The sequence below is a fragment of the Onychomys torridus genome, chromosome 7 (assembly GCF_903995425.1).
Source record: "Onychomys torridus chromosome 7, mOncTor1.1, whole genome shotgun sequence".
NCBI lineage: Eukaryota > Metazoa > Chordata > Mammalia > Rodentia > Cricetidae > Onychomys > Onychomys torridus.
This window is the reverse complement of record NC_050449.1, coordinates 104,088,473-104,112,896: the sequence shown is the minus strand read 5'-3', so window position 1 is coordinate 104,112,896 and position 24,424 is coordinate 104,088,473. Positions and strand designations below refer to the sequence as shown.

At 43.6% G+C, this 24,424-nt stretch overlaps 1 protein-coding gene across 3 annotated transcripts in view; it reads left to right on the top strand.

Annotated features, from left to right (window-relative positions):
- Nucleotides 1-24,424, top strand: part of Stac (SH3 and cysteine rich domain) — a 126,966-nt gene that overhangs the window by 46,530 nt on the left and 56,012 nt on the right. Inside the window, exon 2 of one of the 3 annotated variants that reach the window (XM_036191763.1) lies at nt 5,960-6,251. The exons of 1 other annotated variant lie outside the window; for it this stretch is intronic. In XM_036191763.1, coding sequence (XP_036047656.1) covers nt 5,960-6,251 — 292 coding nt within the window. The remainder of the gene's footprint in view (nt 1-5,959; nt 6,252-24,424) is intronic. One more of the 3 variants, XM_036191764.1, reaches the window with a different exon arrangement.

Below are 24,424 nucleotides of genomic sequence, written 5' to 3'. Positions count from 1 at the left end.
GACCTCCCAGTCTCTCTTCTCTGATGTTCTTCCTTCTAGTAAAAGGGCATGCCTCCATTCACTCAGTTGCACTAATCAGAAATCTTAGAGTTACTCATTCATATCCAACCCCTCAGCAAATGCCTGGGTCCACTTTCAGAATGTGCCTGGGATCCCAGTGTGTCTTACCACACCCCACAGAATCCCCTCTTGGCCAGACACTTAACTGCAGGCATCTCCCAGCAGGTCTCCTTGCTTCAGTCTTGCCTCTGTTTCTCAAAAACTCCCCAGAGCATCCCTTTAAAAAAAAGGCAGCCCTTGCCACTTTCTTGCCCTTGGGATAAATTCCACTGCCCTTGCCACGGCTAGCAAGGAAGCCCCAACTGAAGCTGATTTAGATCACTGATCTTGCCACATCCTCATCGGTTGCTGCAGGGATATGGCTTTTTCCCTGGGACCATTGCTGCAGGCTTTCTCATTACCCACAATGCTCTTCTGCTTTGTCCAGCTACCAACGTCTTTCTGCTTGTTTTCCACTACCCACAGTGCTCTCCTACAACATTATTGTCATACCCACTGCTTTCTTCACATCTTTGCTCAAATGTCACCGGTCAAATAAGCCTTCTTATGACCTTGTAAAGCCTGAATCTCTTTTTATTTCCCTTTGTAACTTAAGTCCTCACCCAAGTATGTTGTCATTTATTCATTTTTCCTCTGCCTACTTGACTTTAAATCCTAAAGAGATCAATTTCATTGTTGTTGAATATTTTTTCACTGTTTTATCACCAAAATTGAGTACTATGCCTAGCTCCTGGTAGCAACCAAATTTAATCCTAGCACTTGGGAGGCAGAGGCAGGTGGATCTTTGTGAGTTCGAGGCCAGCCTGGTCTTCTTCAAAGTGAGTTCCAGGAAAGGTGCAAAGCTACACAGAGAAACCCTGTCTCAAAAAAAAAAAAAAAAAAAAAAAAAAGAAGAAGAAGAAGAAGATACTCATTACTGAATTATTTAATGAATAAGGGAATGAATGATCCCCTACTTGGAGAGCCTTCTAATAAGTGAGTCTGGAGTTGTAACTCAGTGGTAGACTGTTATGTACAAGGTCCATCATTCAATAAATGAATACATAAATGAATCAAATTTACAACAATTTTAAGAAGTGAGGTTTGAGTCATTTCTGGCACATGAAAATGTACTTAAGAATATTTATGGAGAGGCTGGAAAGATGGCTCAGCAGTTAAGAGCGCTGCAAAAGGACCCAGGTTCAATTCCCAACGCCCACATGGCAGCTCACAACTGTCTGTAACTCCAGTTCCAGGGGATCTGACATCCTCACACAGACAAATGTATACTTTAAATAAAAATAAAATTAAAAAAATCTTTAAAAAAAAAAAAAGAATATTCAATAGTTGAGAGCACCTTGCTCTTCCAGAAGACCTGAGTTCAGTTCTGGGTACCCATGTCAGGCTGCTCTAGTTCCTGTGACTCTGTCTTCAGGGGAAGACCTGAGTTCAGTTCTGGGTACCCATGTCAGGCTGCTCTAGTTCCTGTGACTCCGTCTTCAGGAGAAGATCTGAGTTCAGTTCTGGGTACCCACGTCAGGCTGCTCTAGTTCCTGTGACTCCATCTTCAGGGGAAGACCTGAGTTCAGTTCTGGGTACCCATGTCAGGCTGCTCTAGTTCCTGTGACTCCGTCTTCAGGGGACCCTGTACCTTCTTTGGCCTCTGGGGGCATTTGCACCTACATGGGGTACACTCACACAGATGCATAAAATCATCTTATAATTCTTTTATTTAAAAAGGAATATTTTAAATAGAACTGTATCTTAGTGGTTGTACAGAGGAGTTCATCATTTTGTGACCTGTGTGCTTATCACATTCTACCTGTATTTCCTCATTTTCTATCTTTCTCTCTGGTTTTTGCTCCATTGGGGATGTATGAAGAAAGTGCTTGTTTGAACTTGCAATGAAGATCCTATTTCATCAGCGGGCATGTGTTTCAAGCAATCACCTCAGTAAGAAATACAGTGATGTTTTATTTGTGCACTAACAAATAAAACTTAATCTAGGAATCAGAGGACAGAGCTAGCCATTATATTAGACATAGAGGCCAGATAGTGGTGGTACACAAGCCTTTAATCCTGTCACTCAGGAGGCAGAGATCTATCTGGATCTCTGTGAGTTCAAGGCCATACCAGAAACAGAGCCACGCAGTGGTGGCACATGCCTTTAATTCCAGGACTTGGGATCTCATGTCTTTGCTTGGGAAGGACACACGCCTTTAATCCCAGGAAGTGGTGGCAGGAAGCAGAAAGGTATACAAGGTGTGAGGACCAGGAACTAGAGGCTTTTGAGCAGTTCAACTGAGACCCATAGGGATGAGGACTCAGAGGCTTTCAGTTTGAGGATTCATGGAAACAGGTTCAGCTGAGGAGTTGGCGAGGTGAGGTTGGCTGTGGCTTGTTCTGTTTCTCTGATCTTTCAGCTTTCACCCAGGTTTTTTATTAATAAAACTATTTAACAATTCATCTTACAAAGAAATGTCTCACAGGCTTCTGACAAAATCTCTGGCTCTAGAAGTGGGCAGACTTCCTCACCTGACACAATGTCCAGCCACACACATGAGGGCAAAGAAAGGAAGTGCTGAGGGTTCCCTGTCATCACATGTAAACTTCTGGAGACCACAGACCTACTTCCTCAGCCCTAGACACACTCACTGAGCAGCCGAAGTCCTGTGTTCCTGAGACCTGAGGTAACTGCTTTTCACTCCTTCCAACACCCAGAGACTCACTGATGAAGAAAGGAATGAGCCTAGGGTCAGCAGAAGGCCGGTTTAACTTTGAACCTGGTCTTCAAGAGCTGTTTGACCTGAAGCTGGTTACTTGACCTCCTTCAGCCTTCATTTCTCCAAGGTTCTGATAAGTCCTTCCCAGCCTACACTCCTGTGTTGGTTATGCACTGCCCTGTAGGTAACGCAGACATGCAGCTCAACAGCCTCAACTCCTGCCGTCTTTGGCTGGTGAGTGTGTAGGGTTGACAGTCTGGAGAGGACTGGGCTGGGAAGCCATGGTCTCAGCTAGAGTACTTTGTCCTGCAGGAGGTGATAGGGCTCAAGTTCATGAGTCTTGTCTCTCATAATCCCTCAGGTTATCACAGATTTGATCCCAAAAGCATTTGGCAGGCTTCCAAAGGAACCACAGAGTCCTACTTTACAACTAGATTAGAGCTCTGCCCCCTGCTTTCCTATCACTCCACCTTCTTCACTCTCATTAATTCTCTTTGTTCCCCAGTCTTGCTGCCACTCTCAGTCAGTCATTCATACATACATACATACATACATACATGCATGCATGCATACATACATACATACATCTATATAAAATTCAAGAACCCCAAATGAAACAAAACGTATTATTTGTCTTTCTGAGACTGGATTAATTTACTTAATGTGATTATCTCCAGTGACATCATTTTCCTGCAAACAACATTACTTTCCTCTTTATGACTAAAAAGAATCCCATTGTGTAGATATAACACATTTTCATCTGTTACTCTGGTGCCAGAAATCTAGGATAGACAGACAAATAATGACAATAATCGTTGTTAATGTGCTCAACCTATAACATACTTTGATGAAATGTCCTCATATGATGATACAATCCTCAGGAAATACATACAGTCAACTTTTAAAAATACAATTGTGTGTGTGTGTGTGTGTGCATGCACACACGTGTACACATGTACAGCACAGTACATATGTGGAGGTCACAGTGCAACTTGTAAGAATCAGTTCCCTTTCCTTCACGTGGGTCCCAGAAATAGCACTCAGGTCATCAGGCTTGATGACAAGTGCCTTTTATGTGCTCATCCATCTCATCAACCTGACAGCAAAGTAAAGTAAAATCAAATAAAAGTTCAAGAGCCTTGGTGGCTCACATGTGAGCTCTCAGCAGGAGACTGAGGAAGAGAATAGCCTGCAGCTTATTCTGGGCTGTCCAGTAAGTTCTAAGACAGCCCAGGCTATGACGTGAGATCTTGTCTCATCTCTGTCCCTAAGACTGGCAGAATCCTCAAACTAAAAAGATTCCCAGAATGGAAAATATGCTCTACTTTTAAAGTGAATCACTGTACAGTCACACTGCAAATTGATAGGACTCTTTAGAGGCCAAGTGTGGCTTTTTTGTGCTGTGTCCATTCTATGACCACAGTGGCTGCCTAGTCTACTAAGGTCAGGATAGAGGTAGGGATGGAAGTGGCAGGCTTGACATTGCCCCATGCGTTCATCTTACATGTCCTCAGGGAGCCCGTCCCCACTTGTAGAGACTCCCATAAGCACAGGGCACCTTCATGCATGACTTCAGCTGCTGCACAGGTGTGGTTCTGGGTAATAGAAAGAACGGCCACAGGTGAATACTTACCAAAGGAGGCCCCCTCAAAGGTGTATTGACCCCTGAAAGCCATATGACTAGTACACTGTTCACTCCTCCTATCTGGGTGGAGGGAAGACAGGGTGCTAAGGGCTGATAATGAAATGTGTAAGCAACTGGGAGGGAGCCATGACTGAGCAAAACCAGTGCTGGTGCAGACCTTCACCAGGCTGAGGGCCCAGAGTCCACACAGCAGGGGTCGGGCCCTTTGTTTAGTGCTAGGGAGTGAGCTTAAGGTTTCACACATACCAGGCAAGCACTCTGCCACAAAGCTATGGCCTCAGTCTTGTTTTTCACCATTTAATCATTTAATTGTTGAGACACAGAATTGCCAAAGCTGAATGGAACTCACTTTGCAAATCAGGCACGCCTTGGATTTGTGATCCACTGGCTGCTGCCTCCTGAGTAGCTAGAGTTCTAGGCCTGCAGCAGCACACTCAACTGGAGCAAGTGTTTATGCCTAAGACAAAATCCCTAGAGGATTTTAAGTGTAAGACTCCTATGTTCACATCTGTGCTTCCAGAAGACACACACCCCCCCCCCAGCATCAGCATGGATTGGATTAGGAATGCATTCTGAACTCAAGTCCAGAAGTCTTCTCAATCCACTTGGTGTCTCTTCATAAGTCCCAAACGCAAAAAGAAATGATGTGGTTTACTGAGGCTGAAAACCAGGGCAAGAACACATGAGGGGCCAGGAAAGCTAAACAGGCTGTTGAAATACTGAGTCATACACACACACCACATACATAAACACATGTACTTCACACTCCCCCACACCACATATACACAGGCACATGCATATGCAACACACACACATATAAATATATATATACATGCATACATACATATCTCACATATAACACACATGCACATCCATGCAATGGTACACATACATGTACATAAACATATGTACATGCACATATACTATACACATGCAGAAGCATCTATTACACACATACACCATATGGGCATACAGGCATGCCTTACACACACACACACACACACACACATTTCTTGACCACATATTTCAGATACATACAGATTAGAAAGCTTGTGCCCTGGAGACCAGTCAGCCAGATTAATGTCACATCAGAGGGAGACATTGTTCATATACTATGCTGTCTGTAGAGACAAATAGCTATGGTCATATGACATAAGACCTAGTCATGAGAGAAAGACAGTACTACACACACAGCCTTGGCACCCAGGAGTTCAAACTCATTTCCAACTGCACAAACTCAAAAGATCAAAGGTCAAAACCCCAGCATCCTGGGACTTGAGACAGTACGTTGGTGGGACCTAGAGGAACAAGGGTGAGAGGAAGATGGAATAGGGCAGATGGAGCCGCTTTCTGCTCATTGGCAAATGGGCTTGGGTGGACCACTGAGTCCCATTTCAGCTAGCTGCTGGCCTTGGACCACCCACGCTGGCCTGGCTGAGCCTCCTGGGCTAAGGTGTCCATGGGTCAGTACAGGGCAGAGTTGGCTGTACCCGCCACGGGAGTACTGATCAGGACTGATCATAAGAGCAGTTGTCCTGTCATTGCATTGCAGCTCCAGAAACTAAAACGGTCACTTTCTTTCAAGACCAAGAGCTTGCGGAGCAAAAGTGCTGACGACTTCTTCCCGAGAACCAACAGTGATGTGAAATTGCAAGCTGACCTGCTGGCCAAGGCCAGCCCGGGCCCCAGCCCAGGCCCCAGCCCAATACCTACTCCTGGAAGCCCTGCATCCATGCCCACCAGGGCTGGCCTGCACCCCGGCAGCAGCACCAAGGCCCACACCTTTCAGGAGCATGTCTTTAAGAAGCCCACCTTCTGTGATGTCTGCAACCACATGATCGTGGGTAAGACCCCCTTACAGCTATAACGCCCCTGGGAAGATGAGTGAGAGCTGGGTGCCCAGGTTCAGGGACCCACGGACCAACTCTGAGCTTCAGAGAGTTAGACACAAGAGGGTCCATGTGGGGAGTGGTTTAAGGAAGAGGACTTGTGGAAAGCATAGAAGAGCAGGGCCAGGTAAAGGGAGAAGTTGTTTGGGATACAGGTGTAGCCAAGGCATCAGCTGGCACCCTCTACCAGGAGCCTGGTGCCCTTTCACCTTTTCTGTATGTGGCCCATGTACCTTCCTGAGCCTGATATGCCAGGTGGACAGAGGAGACCTGAAATGTTTGTGTCTGTCATCACTGAAACCAGACACATAAGTGATGGCCAGTGTGGCCAGGAAGGTGGAATGCTCTATGATCCCCTCACCTTTGTCAAGGTCCAGTTAAGGGGTGTCTCAGCATAAAAGAGAATCAGAGACAATTCATTCTAGAGCCAAATATTAGTGGCCATGGTCCAGGAAACACAAATTTAGATTACCCCAAATTCCATGTTTTGATGTTTCATGAAGTTTTTAGAGTAATAGAACAATGAAAGTTATAAATCAAGGGATTTTTTTAAATGCATGGATGGGATCATCAGGTAGCCATGTTACAGAAAAGCAGGGAGGTCTCAGCCATCAAGCTCAAGTGTCATCAATGACATGCTCAGCCTTTGGGTTAGTGAAAGTTTAAGGTCATTGTAGAGTCCAGAAGTTATTTACCTCCAAGTCTCACAAGGCTGTCAGGTCAAATACAGAGTTGGGCAATCAGTGGCTAGGGAATTAAAGGTAGACCCAAGTCATTTGTTTCTGGACTTGCAATAGTCCATCTCTCTGAAACGACAGCGTATTAGGAGGTACAGCTGTGCACTAGCACGGCTTTGGTTCTAGGCCCTTCCATTCCCAGGTGGGATATTCTAAGTCAGAAGCAACATCAGTCCTACTGGTCTCATAGCTATGAGACCTGTCCACGTCTTCTGACAAGGCTGACTGCCTCACACGCTCTGTTTTTACTCTCCACTCTCCCTGTTCTTTCTCCAAACAAGCCACATTGACAAAACAAGGTTTGTATTAATCAAGAGATTTCCATTATAACACCACTTAATGATCCTGAAATCCCAGCACTAAAACTAGCCATCTTTCAATTCTCATTTGAGCGTCTTCAAATCAGACAGAGCCCGACTGACCAAGACACCGTGAGGTAGTTAGTTGTATCTTTTCTTGTCCTTGTCCCTCACTCTTCCCATAAGCCAGAGGCCCAGCCCTGTCATGTCATTCTCCTGGTGAGGACAAGAGGCAGAATGCAAGCACCTTGAGTCCTTGAGCCAGAGGTGTCCCACTGTGACTCCTGATGAATTCCTTTGGCTGCAGAAATTGAATGAGAAACCCCACAGTCAGGAGGGTGGAAATTTGACATTTCCAGCCACCTGGAAAGAGGCATGGATGAAGACATGGAGAATGGGGTCAGCAGTATGATCCAATGCTTAGGTCGCCTTTGGAGTTTTCAACCTCCTTGCCTGGCAGATGCAGCTCGTTCTTAGAACTCCCACCCACTCATGCCTCCATTTGACCGTGAAGTGTGGCACCCAGCTGCCAGTGTGGGAGACTGAGGGGTCCCTTCGTGTTCCCTGCTCAGAGTACATAGGTAGCCTGCCTCCTGTTTGGTTTTCTTGAATGCCTCCTTTCTGAATCCCCTGCGTCACTTTCAATTGCCACCAGGCCTTTTCAAGGTACTTCTATTCATAGCCCTGAGAGAGGTGATGAACGTCTATTTTAGATCTCACTGTGGTTCACGTGAAAAGACAGGAACATGTGTTTTTAAGAATGAGTGATGGAGATGCGTTCACCTCTGAGGAATGAATGTCACAGCCGTTACCCTAAGGGGCTTCTCAGGGCACCTCAAATACAGCAACAATTTTATAAGACTTTGTACTAAAGAAGGTTACACTGCTTTTGTCTGAATTAAATTTATATTGTAGCTGCCTTTTTAAAAAAGTATGTGTTTGTGTTGTTGGTGGGGGGTTGGTGCACATGCCTGCATGTGCTCAGAGTCCAGAGCTGGGATTACAAGTGGCTGTGAGCCTCCTGATGTAGGTACTGGGAATGGACCTTAGGTCCTCTAAAAGAGCAGCAAGTGTTTTTAACTGCTGAACCATCTCTCCAGCCCCATGCAGCTGCCTTTTAAATTATTTTTAATTTTGAAGACAGTCTCATGTATCCCAGGCTGACCTAATTACCTCTAATTAGGACAGTCTTAAACTTCTAATCATCCTGCCTTCCTTCCACCAGAGGACTGGGATTACGTTTGTGTGCCGCCACACCTGGTTTTATAAGGATCAAACCCAGGTCTTCATGAATGCTAAGGAAGTACCCTAGGTGCCTTTTTCATTGAAATCCTTTTTTAAATAGTGGGGGGAGGGGTGAGATGTGTGTGTGTGTGTGTGTGTGTGTGTGTGTGTGTGTGTGTGTGTGCACGCGCGCGCACGTGTGGAGGCTGGAGGTTGACTGTCAGGTCTTATCTCTATCACTACTCTTAGTTTTTGAGGCAGGGTCTCTCACTAAACCTGAAGCCCACCTTTTCTGCTAGCCTGGCTGGCCATAGAGCTCCAGGAATCTGCTTGCCTTATCCCAACACCCCTCCAGCACTACATACATACATACATACATACATACATACATACATACATACATACATACATGCATATATGTGCCTCCACTGTTCCTAGCTTTTATATAGGGTTGGGGATCCAAACTCAGGTCCTCTCGATTGCTGTACAAGCACTTTTTACCCCCTTAAACAGTGTTTCTCAACCTGTGAGCAACCCCTTTGGGATCTAATGAACTTTTCATGGGAGTCACCTAAGACCATCAGAAAACACAGATATTTACGTTATGATTCTTAACAGTAGCAAAATTACAGAAGTAGCAATGAAAATAACTTTATTGTTGGGGGTCACCACAACATGAGGAACTGTATTAAAGGGTCACAGCATTAGGAAGAAGCCCTGAACCATCTCTGCAGCCCTACTGCTTTTTCATCTTTCAAAAGAATAAGGAAAAAAGAAAAATAGTCAACAAGTTGCCCTGATCTTTTCAAAAAGGACTTAACAAAGCAAACTAGTGCCTTCTTTGAGGAGAGCAGGGAAAGGACTAAAAGATGTGAGGTGGGACAGAAGTGATGTGAGAGGCTTCTTGGAAAGGAAGAAGAGGAGACTGGCATTCCCCTCCCCCTCTAGGTTTCTGAGACAGAAGTACACTCATGACTGGTTTTGTGAGACACCTTAGGTGTGCCTTGTTGACACGTGTCCTTAAAGTTGCCAAGGTTACATGTCCACCAGGGGAACACTGACCAGTAAAGACAGGCTCATAGCTGACCATCTGTTGCAAGTTCCTTCCCTCAAACTTAATGCCTGAGGTGCTCCCTGATGAGCTGGCCCCCACACCCTGTGGGTTAAGCAATTCTGGGTCATGACCTCTAGCCTGTCTATAGTCTTGCCTCTAAGGCTTTCTGCTCTTCATTCTTGCTTATGAGGTGGGGGTGCTGTGGATGAATTTCAAAAAACATTTCAGTATAATATTTTAGCTTATTCTTTGAGAATTTCCTACATACAAAAAATATATTTCAATCGTATTCACCCCCCCTCTGACTCCTTCCAAATCCTTTAACTCTCTCTCCCAATTTTATGTACTTTTATAAAAAAAACCTTGCTGTGTCTAATTAGAGCTGGCTGTATATACAGGTGTGGCCATCCACTGCAGCATGGGTAACCCACTAGGTACCATACCACTGTAGGGTGAGCTGAAATGCTGAAGGAAGACCCCAGGCTCAAATAGGATGCAAGAACAAAGAGTGTTTGTTATACCGGCATGCATGTGGGGTCTTTCACCTGTACAAAATGGTGATGACCCCGAGAGGGACATGTAGGCTCCTTTTAAGCACAGCTAAGGGGGAGTTTCAGGGTCAGCTATGTAATTGGTTTCAGCAAGTAGGAATCACATTAGTATATTTCTAATTGGCTGGGTTTAAGTCTTATCGTTTTTGGACACATCTGCACAAGCTTGGACATGTCTCAGAAGAGGGCTGCTGGTTTGTCCTTGAGACACTGTGAGGCTGACTTAGGTCCTCTGTGTTTGTTCTCTCCCTCGACCCTGAATGTGAGGAACTTGTAGATAAATGGAAATGACACGTTTGCCTTTCTCAGAGAACTGGAACCTAAATTCAGTTGTGACAGTGGGAGAGTTTAACCCCTTCACCACTAAAGAAAACAAATTCTCTGTCTCCTACCATCATCAACTGTCAGTCACTTCTCAGCTCGGAGTGGAAGCTCCTATGACCCACCCCTATCCATACTGCTTTTGCAGGTCTTGTGCAGAGACCAGAGGCTGTTAGTGAGTGCTATAGTTCTTTGGTGTCTCCCCATTCTCCAGCTCTTCCAATCTCTCTACCTTCTCTTCCTCAATGTTCTCTGAGACATGGGGGTAGAAAGTGTGATATAGTCTCACCTCTTTAGGCTAGCTCCTCCTACAAAAATTGGTCACCTATTCCAGCCAATGATAGACAACTCAACCTTTCATAGAAATGTGAGAGAAGCAAGCAGTCATGTGTGCCTGTGAACTCCAAAGATGAATGCCTTGCCTCTGTGACAACAGGACTTAAGACTAAGTCTTAGATGGAGAGAATTATGAACTGACCAAGGTCTTTGGTCAGAAGAACACCTCTTTTCCTCCAAGTAGATCCTCTCCAGAAATCCATAAGGCTTGACAAGGAGAGTGAGGGTCAGAGGACCATTTTTGTGTATAACACCTAATGGATTCTGCCTTGATAGTGAATTGAGTATTGGCAATGATTCACTCAAGGGAGCATTGAGCCAATGTGATGACGCAATAGGTCAACATGTAGTTGTATGTGGGGTGTATGTGTGCAAGTGCATGCTTATGTGTGTTCATGTATATGTTCATATGTGTGAGTGTGCTTATGGAGGCTGAGGTCAATATTGGGCATCTGTACTCCAGCTTATTTTTTGAGATAGTCTGGCATTAAACCTGGAACTTAAACAATTTGGCTAGACTGGCTGGCCAGCATGCTCCAGCATCCTCCTGTTTCTGTATCCTCAGTGCTGAGATTACATCACCATGCCCAGCTTTTTCATGAACATAAAACACATGTTCTTAATATGACTAACTCCAGGCATGGGTCTGTTCTGTCAATTAAGGAAATTTTTTTTCTACAAGTCCCAAGTTTTCTGTTTATTGATAGATACCATGTTTGTAAGACTATTTTAAAATAGTTTTAATGGTTTTAGCTGTAGTCTACTTAGAAGTCATGGCATATTAAACAGACTCAGATTTTATGGACAGATTGTTAGAAAAATTGTTGGATTTCCTTGCTTAAAATTTCAAGGCTCCTTATACAGTCACTGTAAAAAGAATCAATGATTTTTATAACTGCCCAAGTTTTCCAGAAGGGAAAATAATAATAGTGTTGTCTTAGGTAAGGATTATTGTGTGTTAGTTATACAGGGTGCCCTTTCAAGGAGCCCCAAAGAAACAGACAAGAGAAGGCACTAAGTGAGACTTAGTCTTACCCAGACTATGTCAGACCCAATGAACTAAAGAGTCCCACCAGAGACAAGGGATTTCCCTATACACATCCCATCACCCAGTCACGGGCCATGGCTGCCATGGGAGGAAGGGGGATGTAGCATCCAGAAAATAAGGATCCTATTTGGTTAAGACTAATTAGCTTACAGAAAAAGTGAAAATGGGGGAATGTGTGGTACCTTAGCAGTGAATGAATGATCTCTACACCAGCATGGACAAGATATGAGCAAGGCACCAACAGGATCCACCATGCCCATCATCATTCATCAGCAGGGTAGCATCCTTGGCTGAGAGTGCATTTAAGATGCAGGAAGCCCCTGATGTTGATAGACCCATCATCGTTCATCAGCAGGGTAGCATCCTTGGCTGAGAGTGCATTTAAGATGCAGGAAGACCCTGATGTTGATAGACCCATCATCATTCTAATAAATCATTTGACATTAGGAAATACACCCAAGCCAGACTTTTCTGCTGAGCACTTGACCATTAGTTTAACCATTTCACTACCTATTCTGAATGTATCCCACTGCTCTAGATATTAACCAATTCTTCAGTGGGGAAAAAAAACATATATACATATAAATATAAAACAAAATTTAAAAAGAAAAAAGCAGTGCATGTGCACTGAGTAACTGGGGTTTTGTGGGGGGATGAGAATGGCCAAACAGAGATTGAAGGGAATATCTAAAATCAAATATAAAGTCTGTGAATTCTTATAGGGAAAGAACCTCAGGGGCATCTGTGGTCATTTAAGTGAACAATTCTCTAGGGCTGTACAACTTCTACACAAGAAAATCAAAACATCTCTAAAGCCTTCCTGGAAATATATGAAACAGAAGCCTCCTGAGTAGTACCACTATGTTTCTGAATGCCATCCCTTTGAAAGGGTGAAATCCTTGGCCCACTGACACTGTGAGAACACGGGACAAAAGGTGGGACGAATGCTGACCTATGGCCATTTGTCCCTGTCCTGTCTCAGACAACCTATTCTCCATAGAAAGTTCTGGATTCTGTTTTCTCAGCTTATTTTCAGCATTCCAGCATTTGACATCCCATGAAATGTCCTTCCTTATTGTTCTGTCCTTCCATTGAGCCAATCCAAAATCTACTGAGACCTAATTAAAACATATCTGCCAGTTCTGCAGAAAACACTTGTTACCTCTGAAATTTCATGTCATTTCTCACAGCCCAAACTTTGGTAAGTTCCTCAAAGATATGATCAGTTCTGATAGCATGCAATGCCCAGTTCTGTCACTAACATTACAGGACACAAATGCAAAGCAATTCTCTGTCCATCAGAGGCAGATTTCCTCCCATGTTTTCCCATCTAGTCCTTTCTAAGAGAATCGTGTTGCGGCTAGACAAAGCATGTTAAGTAAAAGAGAGCAGAACCAGGGCTGGAAAGACAGCTCCACCATTAAATGCTTTCCATGCGAGCATTAGGACCTGAGTTCAGTCCCCAGGACCCATGGACAAAGGCCAGATGTGGTGGTGCATGCTTCAGTCTCAGTGTTGGAGAGATGGAGACAGGAGGATCTTTGGGGTTCCTTGATCAGACAACCCAGACTACTCGGGCACTAGGCTCCAGACAAGTGAGAGATTCTTACTCAATAAATTAATTAATCAATTAAATTTTAAAAATTAAACCCAAAGCTAACCTCTGACCTCCACACACATACAAGGTTGTGTGTGTTGGGGGGGAGGGGTGAACAGAGCAATGGGGATGCTATGGCAGTCACAGTAGGAGATTGCAGCTGTTACTAAGGACTCTCCCTTCTAAGACCCCTGCTTCTCTAATGCCTGATGCCATTTGGTCACTAGTGAATACATTTCAGTGTGTCTCTCTAACACACACAGTTTGGAGGACCTTTCAATTCCTACAAAGGTAATTTCATTGAAAAGTTATGAAGATTTAAATCTCAGGCTCAATGTTGTTTTCAAGCAGAATGTCTGAGAATGTGCATGGCTGGTACTCAGTACCTTTCTACTAAAAGAAGGAAGCACAAAATACTTTGAAAGCTGCCTCTCCTATTATTTTTATGATGCTGCCAATAACTATGGATTTAAAATATCTCTCTGATTATGTCAAAGGCTGAGGAAATGGCTTGGTTGATAAAGTATATGTCATGCAAGCATGAGGACCCACATTCCAATTCTCAGCACTTACATAAAAAGCTTGGCACAGCTACACATACCTGTAACCCCAGTGCTGGGGAGACACAGTCAGGATGTTCCCCGAGGCTGGCTGGCCAGCTAGCCTTTTGGAATTTACCAGCTCTAGGTTCAGTGGGAGACCTTGTCTCAAAAAGTAAAGTGCAGAAAAATAGAAGATGATACTGAAATCAACCTCTCTCTCTCTCTCTCTCTCTCTCTCTCTCTCTCTCTCTCTCTCTCTCACACACACACACACACACACACACACACACACACACACACACACACACACATTCCATCAGAAATAGATTTATGGATTAGACAGCCAAGGAGACATGGAAATATTGGCTATGAGCAAACAGTTTTTGTGGGATCATGTAGGCCTACATGTCGCCATTTTGAAGAGGCAAAATCCTTGGCCCACTGCCTAAAGAAAAGCCAGTTAAGAGGAGGTTGAGAGGGACTACCCATTATAGTGTCTTCCTGCTTTGCCATAGATAATGTGTTTCCTGTGGAAAGTTCTAGATACTATTTTCTGACTGATCCCAAGTCTATTGAGGACTAGCTAAAACCTATCTGCTGGTTGTTAGGGATAACCTACTTTCACTGAATTTCCATGTCATTTCTCAGATAGCCTAGACTTTGATAAATTCCTAGAAGATATTTTCAGTCCTAATATGTATATGTATCATCACAACAACTGCAAGGCAATCACCTGACACACAACATTTAAAAAACAGTAGTGAGGAGAGCTGGAGATGTAGCTCAGTGGGTAGAATGGGTACCTACTATGCATAGCATCCTGGGCTAGATCCCCAGCATAGTATAAAATGAACATGGTAGCTACCCTGTAATTCCTGCACTTGGGAAGTAGAAACAGGAGGAGCAGAAATCCCAGGTCATTCTTAGCTGTCTATGGAGTTCGAGAACAGCCAGGACTACCTGAAACTCTGCCTTAATAAAGGTGTAAGTGAATTGGGGAAAAATGGTTTCCAAACTTACTAAAGAAAACTGGGTTTTAGCACAAGAATGTGGGACTATTGCTGGGCTATCAGACCCTAGCCAGCTCTAGAAGAAAATTGGCACAGGGGCCTGGCTTCCTCATCTCCCATCTCTTCTCTGTTACATGCTTTAACACAAATGTGCACAGTGCACAAAGGTCCTCACAGGGACACCTTTGCTGTTAATAGAATCCACACCTGAGAAAGATGCCATACTAGTCTATCTAGCCGTTAGTGATGGATTCCCTGTTACAGCTTGTCCACTTTTTAATATGTTCTCACTGGGCTTAACTTTTTGTGGTTCTTCTTTTTTGATAATTTCATACATGTATGCAATCATTCTTATTACTCTCACTCCCGACCTTGTCAGATGTCCCCCCCATTCCTGTCACCAGCCCCTTCCCCCAGCTCCAGACCTTTGGCCATGGTCATGTCCTTTTGTTTTGCTTTGTGACCCACTGAATTTAACCAGAGCTGCCTGAGTGCCCATGGGTGTGGGGCTCTACTGTGGAGCTTGGTGGGGCACTCCAGGCTCTGCTATGTGCTCTTTTGAAAGCAGACATGATGGAATTTTATGTGGATTTTTTGGCTGAACTTTTCTTTTATTCTTAAATTGGATTTCCATCTGTTGTGAAGTATTTGGCTTTCTGGGGCCAGTAGACGGCTCACAGGGCAAGAAGCACTTGCCACCAAGCCTGGTACCTTGAATTTGAACTCCAAGACTCACATGGTATTAGGAGAAAACTAATTCCAGCAAGCTCTCCTCTACACACACACACACACACACACACACACACACACACACACACACACACACATATGCACACAAATAGATAGGTATATCTGAAATTAAATAATTAATTGAAAATAATGAATATGTGCATCTCATCCCCCTACTGTGTGTGTGTGTGTGTGTGTCTACACATGTGTGCAAGTTCTATATGCAGCTTGAGTTCTTTTCTTTTAATGATTGCTCATATTTCAAAATATTTGAACGTTCTTCTACTAAAACTATACCCATTCCTTATTGTACATTTCTCAAGTATTTAGCATTTTGATTAAAAGTAAATGTGGTATTATCCCAGGTATATTTACCAAACTCTTAATCCTAAATTTACACCTACCAACAGCGCTTTCCAGACTTTACTGGGTTTTTGTTTTGTTGTTTTTGTGGAGTTGGGGATTGAGCCCAGGACCTCCTATGTGCTGGACAAAAGTTCTACCACTGAGCAACAGCTGCAAACCCATGTTTGGTTGTTACTAAAATTTTCTACAATCCCTGCCTCTGGCTGAGTGTGAGCTTAAGGTGTATATACATTTTATAACATCACATTTTATACATCTCAAGCTCTCAAACATTTCTAGTTTTAAATGATTTCTCAATTCACCACCTGTTTTTTTATCCTTAAAAATGTGTTTTCTGGTTGTTCAGGCTACATTTGGAGTAATGTTTCAAAAAGGAAGCTAGAAACCGAATACATGTGGGAGTCAATGTGAAGAGCCCCACATGCCTCGCTAAGAGATGCTTGATAGATGGGGCATATTCATGCAGGCTTCACTTAATGTCTGTCCCTCGTGTGTTCTTTCCACTATTTCTCTGTCTGTTGCTCTTCCTGAAGCTACTAACATGTTTTCTCTCCATATGTTAGTCTAGAAAAATCTGAAAAATTTAGAAACTTTTGCTTTATATAATTAAGTCAATCTTGCCCTCCTTTGCTTCTGCTAAAGATTTTAATCCTGACATTTTATTTATTTACTTGTTTGTTTGTTTTTGTTTCACCAAATATTGTTCCAGGTTGCTGGCAAATTTTACTTTTGACTCTTTTGTTGCAATATCTGGTCTCCCTGGGTTATCAGCCACAACTGACACAGACACTATTTGTGGTTGATTTTTACCTGTTTAATGGCCTTCAAGGCACATCTTGACTTATGGCATAGTAGAAAGGAGTGAAGAACATCATCTTGGTAACTTGGTCATTGAGAACCAGCAAATGACTCATGTGACAACATGCATCCCAGAGAGTAGAAGTTGGTGTGTCCTGCTCTCTGTGGTGTCCCCAACTACAGTTAAGCTTGTCACTTGTCCGGTGTGAACTGGTAAGTGATTAGAAGAATGGATAAATGAACATTCAACCAATGAAGAACATTATTATCAGAATTAAGCTTGTTATTTCAGTGGCGCACAGAGCAGTGTTCATAATCATGAAGCAGAACTGTGGGTAATCGCAGTAGCCATTGTCTGAGCAGCCCTTCCTTCATGTCTGGGGACAAACAATGCAAAAGCTTCATAAATTCAAGCAAGGAAAGTGAGAGAAAAAGATAGAAGCCGTTTAGAAAGGAGAGAGAAGATGCTTTGCCCTGTGAATACACAAAGCTGTGAGCCTTCCTACATGAAAGATTCCAGGTAGCAGACAGAGGACTTCAACGGGACCTCAGTGGCCTCCCAAGACAAACAACCTCACTTGTGCAGGTGATCAGAATTGGGTGCTCTCACTGGAGGGAGATATCTGAGCCCCATTTTGGTATCATTTGGGGATAAATCAGAAATCCAGAAGAGCTGTCAGAATCTGTTGACATTGGACATACTTCTACATGTTTCCTAAGTGTGTTTCCCCTACCTTCATGCAAGCTGATAGTTTGTGTCATGAAAATGGCCTTCAGTCCTATCCTTTAACATCTCATCATTATTAAGAATCAGGAGGGCTGCCTGAGGAAATGGCATGGTTGATAAAGGCTTGATTTGCAGGGATGAGGACCTGAGTTCAATCTCCATAACCCAAGTAAAAAAGCCCTGTGTGGTGTTGTGCACTCACAATCCCAGTTGTGAGGAAGGCCTGGGGCTCAGTGGCCAGCTAGGCTAGCCAAACTGGCAAACTCCAGACTGTCTCAACAATGAGGCAGACAGTGTTCTGAGAAATGAAATGTGAGTTTGTCCTCCAGCCTATCTATACAGAGAGAGAGAGAGAGAGAGAGAGAGAGAGAGAGAGAGAGAGAGAAACAGAGAGAGAGAAGGGAGAAGGGAGGGAGGGGAGGGGAGAAGGGGTATGGGATATAAAAGGTCAAGTTACAAAACAAGGGTCTTCACAGGCATGCACAGCTCTTCTTGGGAAAGTACAAACTTCCAATTTTCCAGACACTGCCGTTATCTTAGCCATGTAAGAAAAATGTGGACGTCCATTCCTGCAAACTGTTTGTTTTATAAGTAATTAATTGGCTGGAGTTTTAAGTGGCCAAGTTTGGAAGGAGAGCCTAAACAGAAGTGATGCTCTGGGAGGAAACTGTCCCTCACACAGTAGATCACGATGCTCCGAGTGTCTAAGGGGTGTTTGAACCACAGTGCGGAGGTGATCTTTCAAGAGAGTAATGCTGTTCTGCCCCCAGAGATGAGCTGGGTCTGAAGTTCACACCTTAGCTAAAATAAGGAATGCCTATGAAGAGGGCTTCAGTGCATAAATAACCAGCCAGAGAGAGGAGGGTGTATGGCCATTCAGGACAAAGTTCGGTTAAATATGTAGAGTACTTTACCATCATTTACCACCTAGACAGAACACAAACAGCAGCATGCCTACCCTGAATACACCCTCCTTCCTGCAGTGTTTCATCCTAATTTCTCTTTATTCTATCCAGCATTCCCAGGGCAGAAGGAAAGGAGAACGGGTCAATCAAAGTGGAGCTGGGGAAGAAGGGACTGGGAGAGAAGGCAGACACAGCCATAGTGGCCCTGGAAGGGTCTGCCAACTACCAGTATGGCAGAGCTTTAGCGCCTGGCCTCTGCCTCCAACCAGAGGTTCAGATGAAGCCATGATGAGTGTCAAGAGGCTGCTTGCTTCTGACTTATGAATAGTTCCAGATCTGAGGCTGATAGTGTACAGGAATAGGGCATCACCTCCAGCTCGCCATACTGGGAGCTCTGTTGGAGAAAGTGTCTTACACAGCCATTCAGTTGCCATAGCAGTCACTGATCCACTGACCTACTTTAGGATGGTCCCTACGGTTATGCAGCATCAACAGACATGACATCATAAGTGACAGAATTGGGTCAGTAGTATAAAACAGAGCAGGCAAGTGTACACATCTGGGGCTTAAAGCCTTCTGAGGTCAGGGGTGGGGAAAAGAGAACTCATGACTAATCCTATTGAAGTATGTTCCCTATCACTTATTAAACACTGCCTAGCTACCCAGCCATAGAAATAAAGTGCAGATCATGCCTGGAAAGAAAATACAGATGCCTACAGCTCCTTCCCATGCTGTGTCTCAATAGCATGACAGTGTACAAGTACAGGATGGTCACATAGAATTGCATGTGCATGTCCATGTGCATGTACATGTCCACACCACATGGACACACACACCTCCACCTCCAGTCAGGGAAATGTGGGGTGGTGTGTGTGTGTGTGTGTGTGTGTGTGTGTGTGTGTGTGCTGGTGTGCACAGATATATGTGCATGTACATGCATATATTCATGAAGGACAGAGGTAAACTGCAGATGGCATTGCTCAGGTGCTGTTTACTCTGTGTGTTGTTTTTAATTTTATTGCAGTTATTACTTGTGTGGGTGTTTGCGTGCACACACACACACACACACACACACACACACACACACGTGCAGGCCAGGGCACATGTGTAGAGATCAGAAGATATTTGCAGGAGTCAACTTTCTCCTTCCACCAAGTAGGGCCTGGGGACAGAACTCAGATTGAGCTAGCTCACCAGGCACCTTTACCTGATGAGCCATCTCTCTGGCCCAGCCACCTTGTGCTTTTGGACCTGGGTCTCTCACTCTGACCTGGGGTTCACTAATTGGGCCAGGCTGACTGGGATCTCCTTATCTCTGCTCCCTCAGTGCCAGTATTACCAGTGCCAGCCACCCTTGCCTGGCTTTTCCTGTGGGTGCTGGGGGTTGAGCTCAGGTCCCGTGCTTCCCTTTACCAATTCAGTCAGTTCCCAGTCCTGTGTCATCAGCTTCCTACACCACAGAACTTCTTTCCATCTGTCCCCTGGTCCACTCTGTGCTGGTGACTGGTCCCTCTCTTTCCATCTGTGTCCTGTGGTCCACTGTTCTGGTGACTGGTCCCTCTCTTTCCATCTGTGTCCCCTGGTCCACTCTTCTGGTGACTGGTCCCTCTCTTTCCATCTGTGTCCCCTGGTCCACTCTGTGCTGGTGACTGGTCCCTCTCTTTCCATCTGTGTCCTGTGGTCCACTCTTCTGGTGACTGGTCCCTCTCTTTCCATCTGTGTCCCCTGGTCCACTCTTCTGGTGACGGCCCTCTCAGAAACAAGCTAACATCACATTAGTGCTCATCTCAAGGGAGCTGACCCCACCTTGCCATCTAAAGAGTTATCCTCATGCTCCTGAGTTTGATGTGCTTGTTCTAAAACCTCCAATAACCAACAAAGGTAAGGGCTCAGGCCCATCAGATTAATGCAAAGTGGAACCTTGCTCATGACTGATGTTCACAGTAAGCCTGGGCAACATAGGGATTCACTGTCTCATTAAAAAAAAAAAATTGTCAAAGGTGGCTGAGATGTGGCTCAATGGCAGAGCATTTGCCTGGCATGTGTGAGACTCTGGGTTCCATCTCCAGCACTGTAAAATTAAAACTAAAAATAAATAATAGCTTCATGTGAGAAAAGAAGGCATGCTATCAATCATATGTCCAATTTCTCTAAAAGCACCTTGGAGGGAAAGGACTGGTCATCTTACTCTTTGGCAATCTAGACAAATAGAATTTCTCCAGCCTCAAGCTCCAAGAACAAGTCTGAAATGGGAATGGAGGGGAGGGGCTTGGGGGGAAGGCTGAGGTGGGATGGGGGAGGACAGGGGAACCCATGGCTGATGTGTAAAATTAAAACACAAATATAATAAATTTAAAAATATGGAAGTAGAAAAAAAAAGAACAAGTCTGAAAGAAGCAAATGGCGTCAAAACAGGCTTTTGGAAAAGGGGAACAGAAAACAGCAGCCTAGAGTGTCAATACCAGGGTCAAGCCATCAAGTCAAAATGTTCCCCAGATGAGCATGAGAACATGGCCATTCAGAGGACACCTCCTCTGGAAGCTTAAGCCAAACACACATCCCAGACAAAACGCTGACCAGCCATGTTTCACATTTTGAACTGATGGCCCCAGGGGCAGAGGCTGCGAACTCTAAACCCAGGAGGCCCTGCGCCAACCCAACTCTCATTGCTATTTTTAAAGGCAAGTATGGGTGAGGGGTGAGGGAAGGAGAGTTTTTCCACTAGTCGTCAGGAACTGAAATAGGAAAGATCAACAGAGGCATTTATAAACAATGAATGCCATTAATTTTTTTTAAGCTAGGACAGGGTTGGAGACTATGTTCTATAGGAAAGAATGGGGGACATAGGCAGGGAGAGATGGCCCAGGGGTCTTCTCAGTGTTTATAGGAGCTTTCTGCTTGATTAATGATATTTCAAAGTCCTGGTGAGGGGCTAGGGGATGGCTCAGTGATTAAAGTGTTTGCTGTACAAGCAGCAAGAGAGGATGGAGTTGGGATCAATCCCCAGAACCCACATAAACACAGAGTAGATGAAGCAGGCATTCCACTTGTAATTCCATCAGTTGGATGGCAGAGACAAGGGATCCTCAAAGCAAAGTGGCTAGTTTGGGCCAGGCCTATTAGTGAGCTCTGGGTTCAATTGAGAAGTCATGCCTCATTAAATAAGGTGGAGAGAAACTGAAGACTCCTACCTTAGAGTCTCCACACTTCAATTTCCTGGAAGATTTGGCCCTAACTTGAGAGTTGAACTGAGGGTAGAGGAAGGTCATTTTTAACCAGTTTTTACTGGGCACAATGACTAGATTCAGATGAGATAGCAAACCCATTCCCTTTCTTTCCTCTTAACAGAAACCTGTTGATTGATGCATAGCATTTAGAGCTATCTAAGACACGGTGTTCTCACTGCAAAGTTCCAGATCCTTCTAGTACATACCACAAGGAGAACAGGGAGAAGTCTAGGGCTTCTTTCGGGAAGGGTGAAAAACAGCAGGTCACGGAGAGCCTGAACTGAGCTGTGTCTGCTTAACATCAGTGTGGTGTGCCGAGAAGACCATCAAACCAGGAGGCTTTGGCGAGGGTGCTGCTGTGAATCAAAGTCCTCCTCTGTGCACAGCCAGCGCCTTCCCCAGTGGGCCTTCTCCCCAGACCCCACCGTTCTTCTAAGGTGCCGTGCCCGATGATGGGGACACCAAAACCCAAACTGCCACCACGGTCCCTCTTGTTTCAACATGACCCTACTTTCTAACTCCTCAAAAATACCCCCCTTCCCTTCAAATGTATGCCCAGCTGTGTTTCCTACTACAGGGAAAACACATTCCTTGTGGAAAAAGAGGAGATACAAATAAGCAAAACAAAACTGAAAAGGTTTATAAGCCTACCACCCACAAATGTTAGAAGTTTGCTTGGAGCCCATGTCTGCCTTTTAATATGCATGTGCATGACTGTTTTAAATGAGTTTTCTAAAGACTGGGAGCTTTTTGCTCTGAGGATGACACTTTTTTCATTATATTATAAACATCATGTCAGCCATTCTTAATTTTAAAATTCTCTCACTGGCCAAAAATCTAGTTTGTTTATGGATGTACCAAGTTTTGATTACGACTATTCAATTTTGTGATATTTTGGTTTTTTTTACATATCTCACTGTTATTAGTAAAGCTAATATGAGCTTTTATTGCTAATTATTTGCAAATATGGTTATTTTCCTAAGACCCAATCCTGGAATTGAAAATTCTGTAAGTCTCTGATGGTTAGAACAAAGACTCATACCAAGGAAATACTTGTCCCAAGTTTACCTGGCAACAAGTGATGTCATTTTCCTCTCCTAGCTACAGTGTGTGAGAGTATTAGCCATGCCATATGCAAACAGTGACTGTTTTTGCTTATTTCTGCTTATTTGGTAGAGGGGAACAATATAGAACTTTATATCCTTTCCCCTAACTCTTTGGTTATTAAATCAGCCACTGCCATTTATTAGATGATTAATTTTCAAATCCATTTCTTTTGTTAGTTGCAGGTTCATATCTTTGGATGATACTGTAGCCTTTAGCTCTTTATCTTTATTTCTTCAACTTGTAAGGACAGGACAGTTCATAAGTCCTATGTAATATCATTGGTGTCACAAACAATAGTTTTCAACCCCTCTCTCTCTACAACGTGTGTGTGTGTGTGTGTGTGTGTGTGTGTGTGTGTGTGTGTGTGTGTATGCGCACACTATGTGCTATTGTTTGGAGACCAAATCTCATTTAGTAAAGGTTAACTTTGAACTTTCTATGTAGCCAAGGATGACCTTGAACTCCTGATCCTCCTGCCTCCACCTTTCAATTACTGTACTGTAAAGCATGAGCTAGCACCCAGAGCCTCGTGCACACTAGGCAAGCACTCTACCAACCATTGTGACTATTTTTTTATGTGATCAATGTTAATTAATATTTTTGGTATATTGCTTTATCACAAAACTGTACTTAGAGTCACTCTTATTTAGAATAAATAAGCTAGTGCATAAATTTTCTTCAGATAACTTATTAGTTTCAACTCTTAGTTTCTTACCCCATCCAAACTTTATTTCCAAACTTCTTCTAAATAAGCACCTGTTATTTTCACCAAAAATTAACCTGATGCCTCACCAACATTTGGTGCATATTTCCTTTACTGCTGGTTGGGGAAGTCATTTTCACTGGGCACTGAATTCTTTCTTTTCCTTCTATACCTCCCTCCCTCTCTCAAGCACTGATTTCTTCAAGATATTATTTGGCTCTTTCAATCCACACTATTGGTTATGTCGTTCATTTGTCCTAGTACCAGCCATGTCCTGGTTTAATCACTACTGCGATTTAATAGATTAATTTTCAGAACTGTTTTGCCATTCTTGGGCACACACTTCCATATTTGTCTTGTTTATTTTAATCAGTTTTTATTTAATATACAAAGTAATGAGTTTCTTGGTGATGTTTGTATATGTCTACATCATTATACTCTGTTGTTCACCCCTTCTTCTTTTCACTTTCCTCTCCCCAAGTCATCCTCTCTCTGCTTCATGTCATACATGTTCCACTATTCTATTCTGTTGTTCCCCCTTTCTATGCTTTAGATCGGTAGGTAGGTAGGTAGATGGATGGATGGATAGATAGATAATAGATAGATAGATACATAGATAGATGATAGATAGATACATACATAATAGATAGATAGATAGATAGACAGATAATAGATGATAGATACATAGATGATAGATAGATAGATAGATAGATAGATAGATAGATAGATGATAGATAGATGATACATACATACATACATGATAGATAGATAGATAGATAGATAGATAGATAGGTAGGTAGATAGATAGATAGATAGATAGATAGATAGATAGATAGATAGATGATAG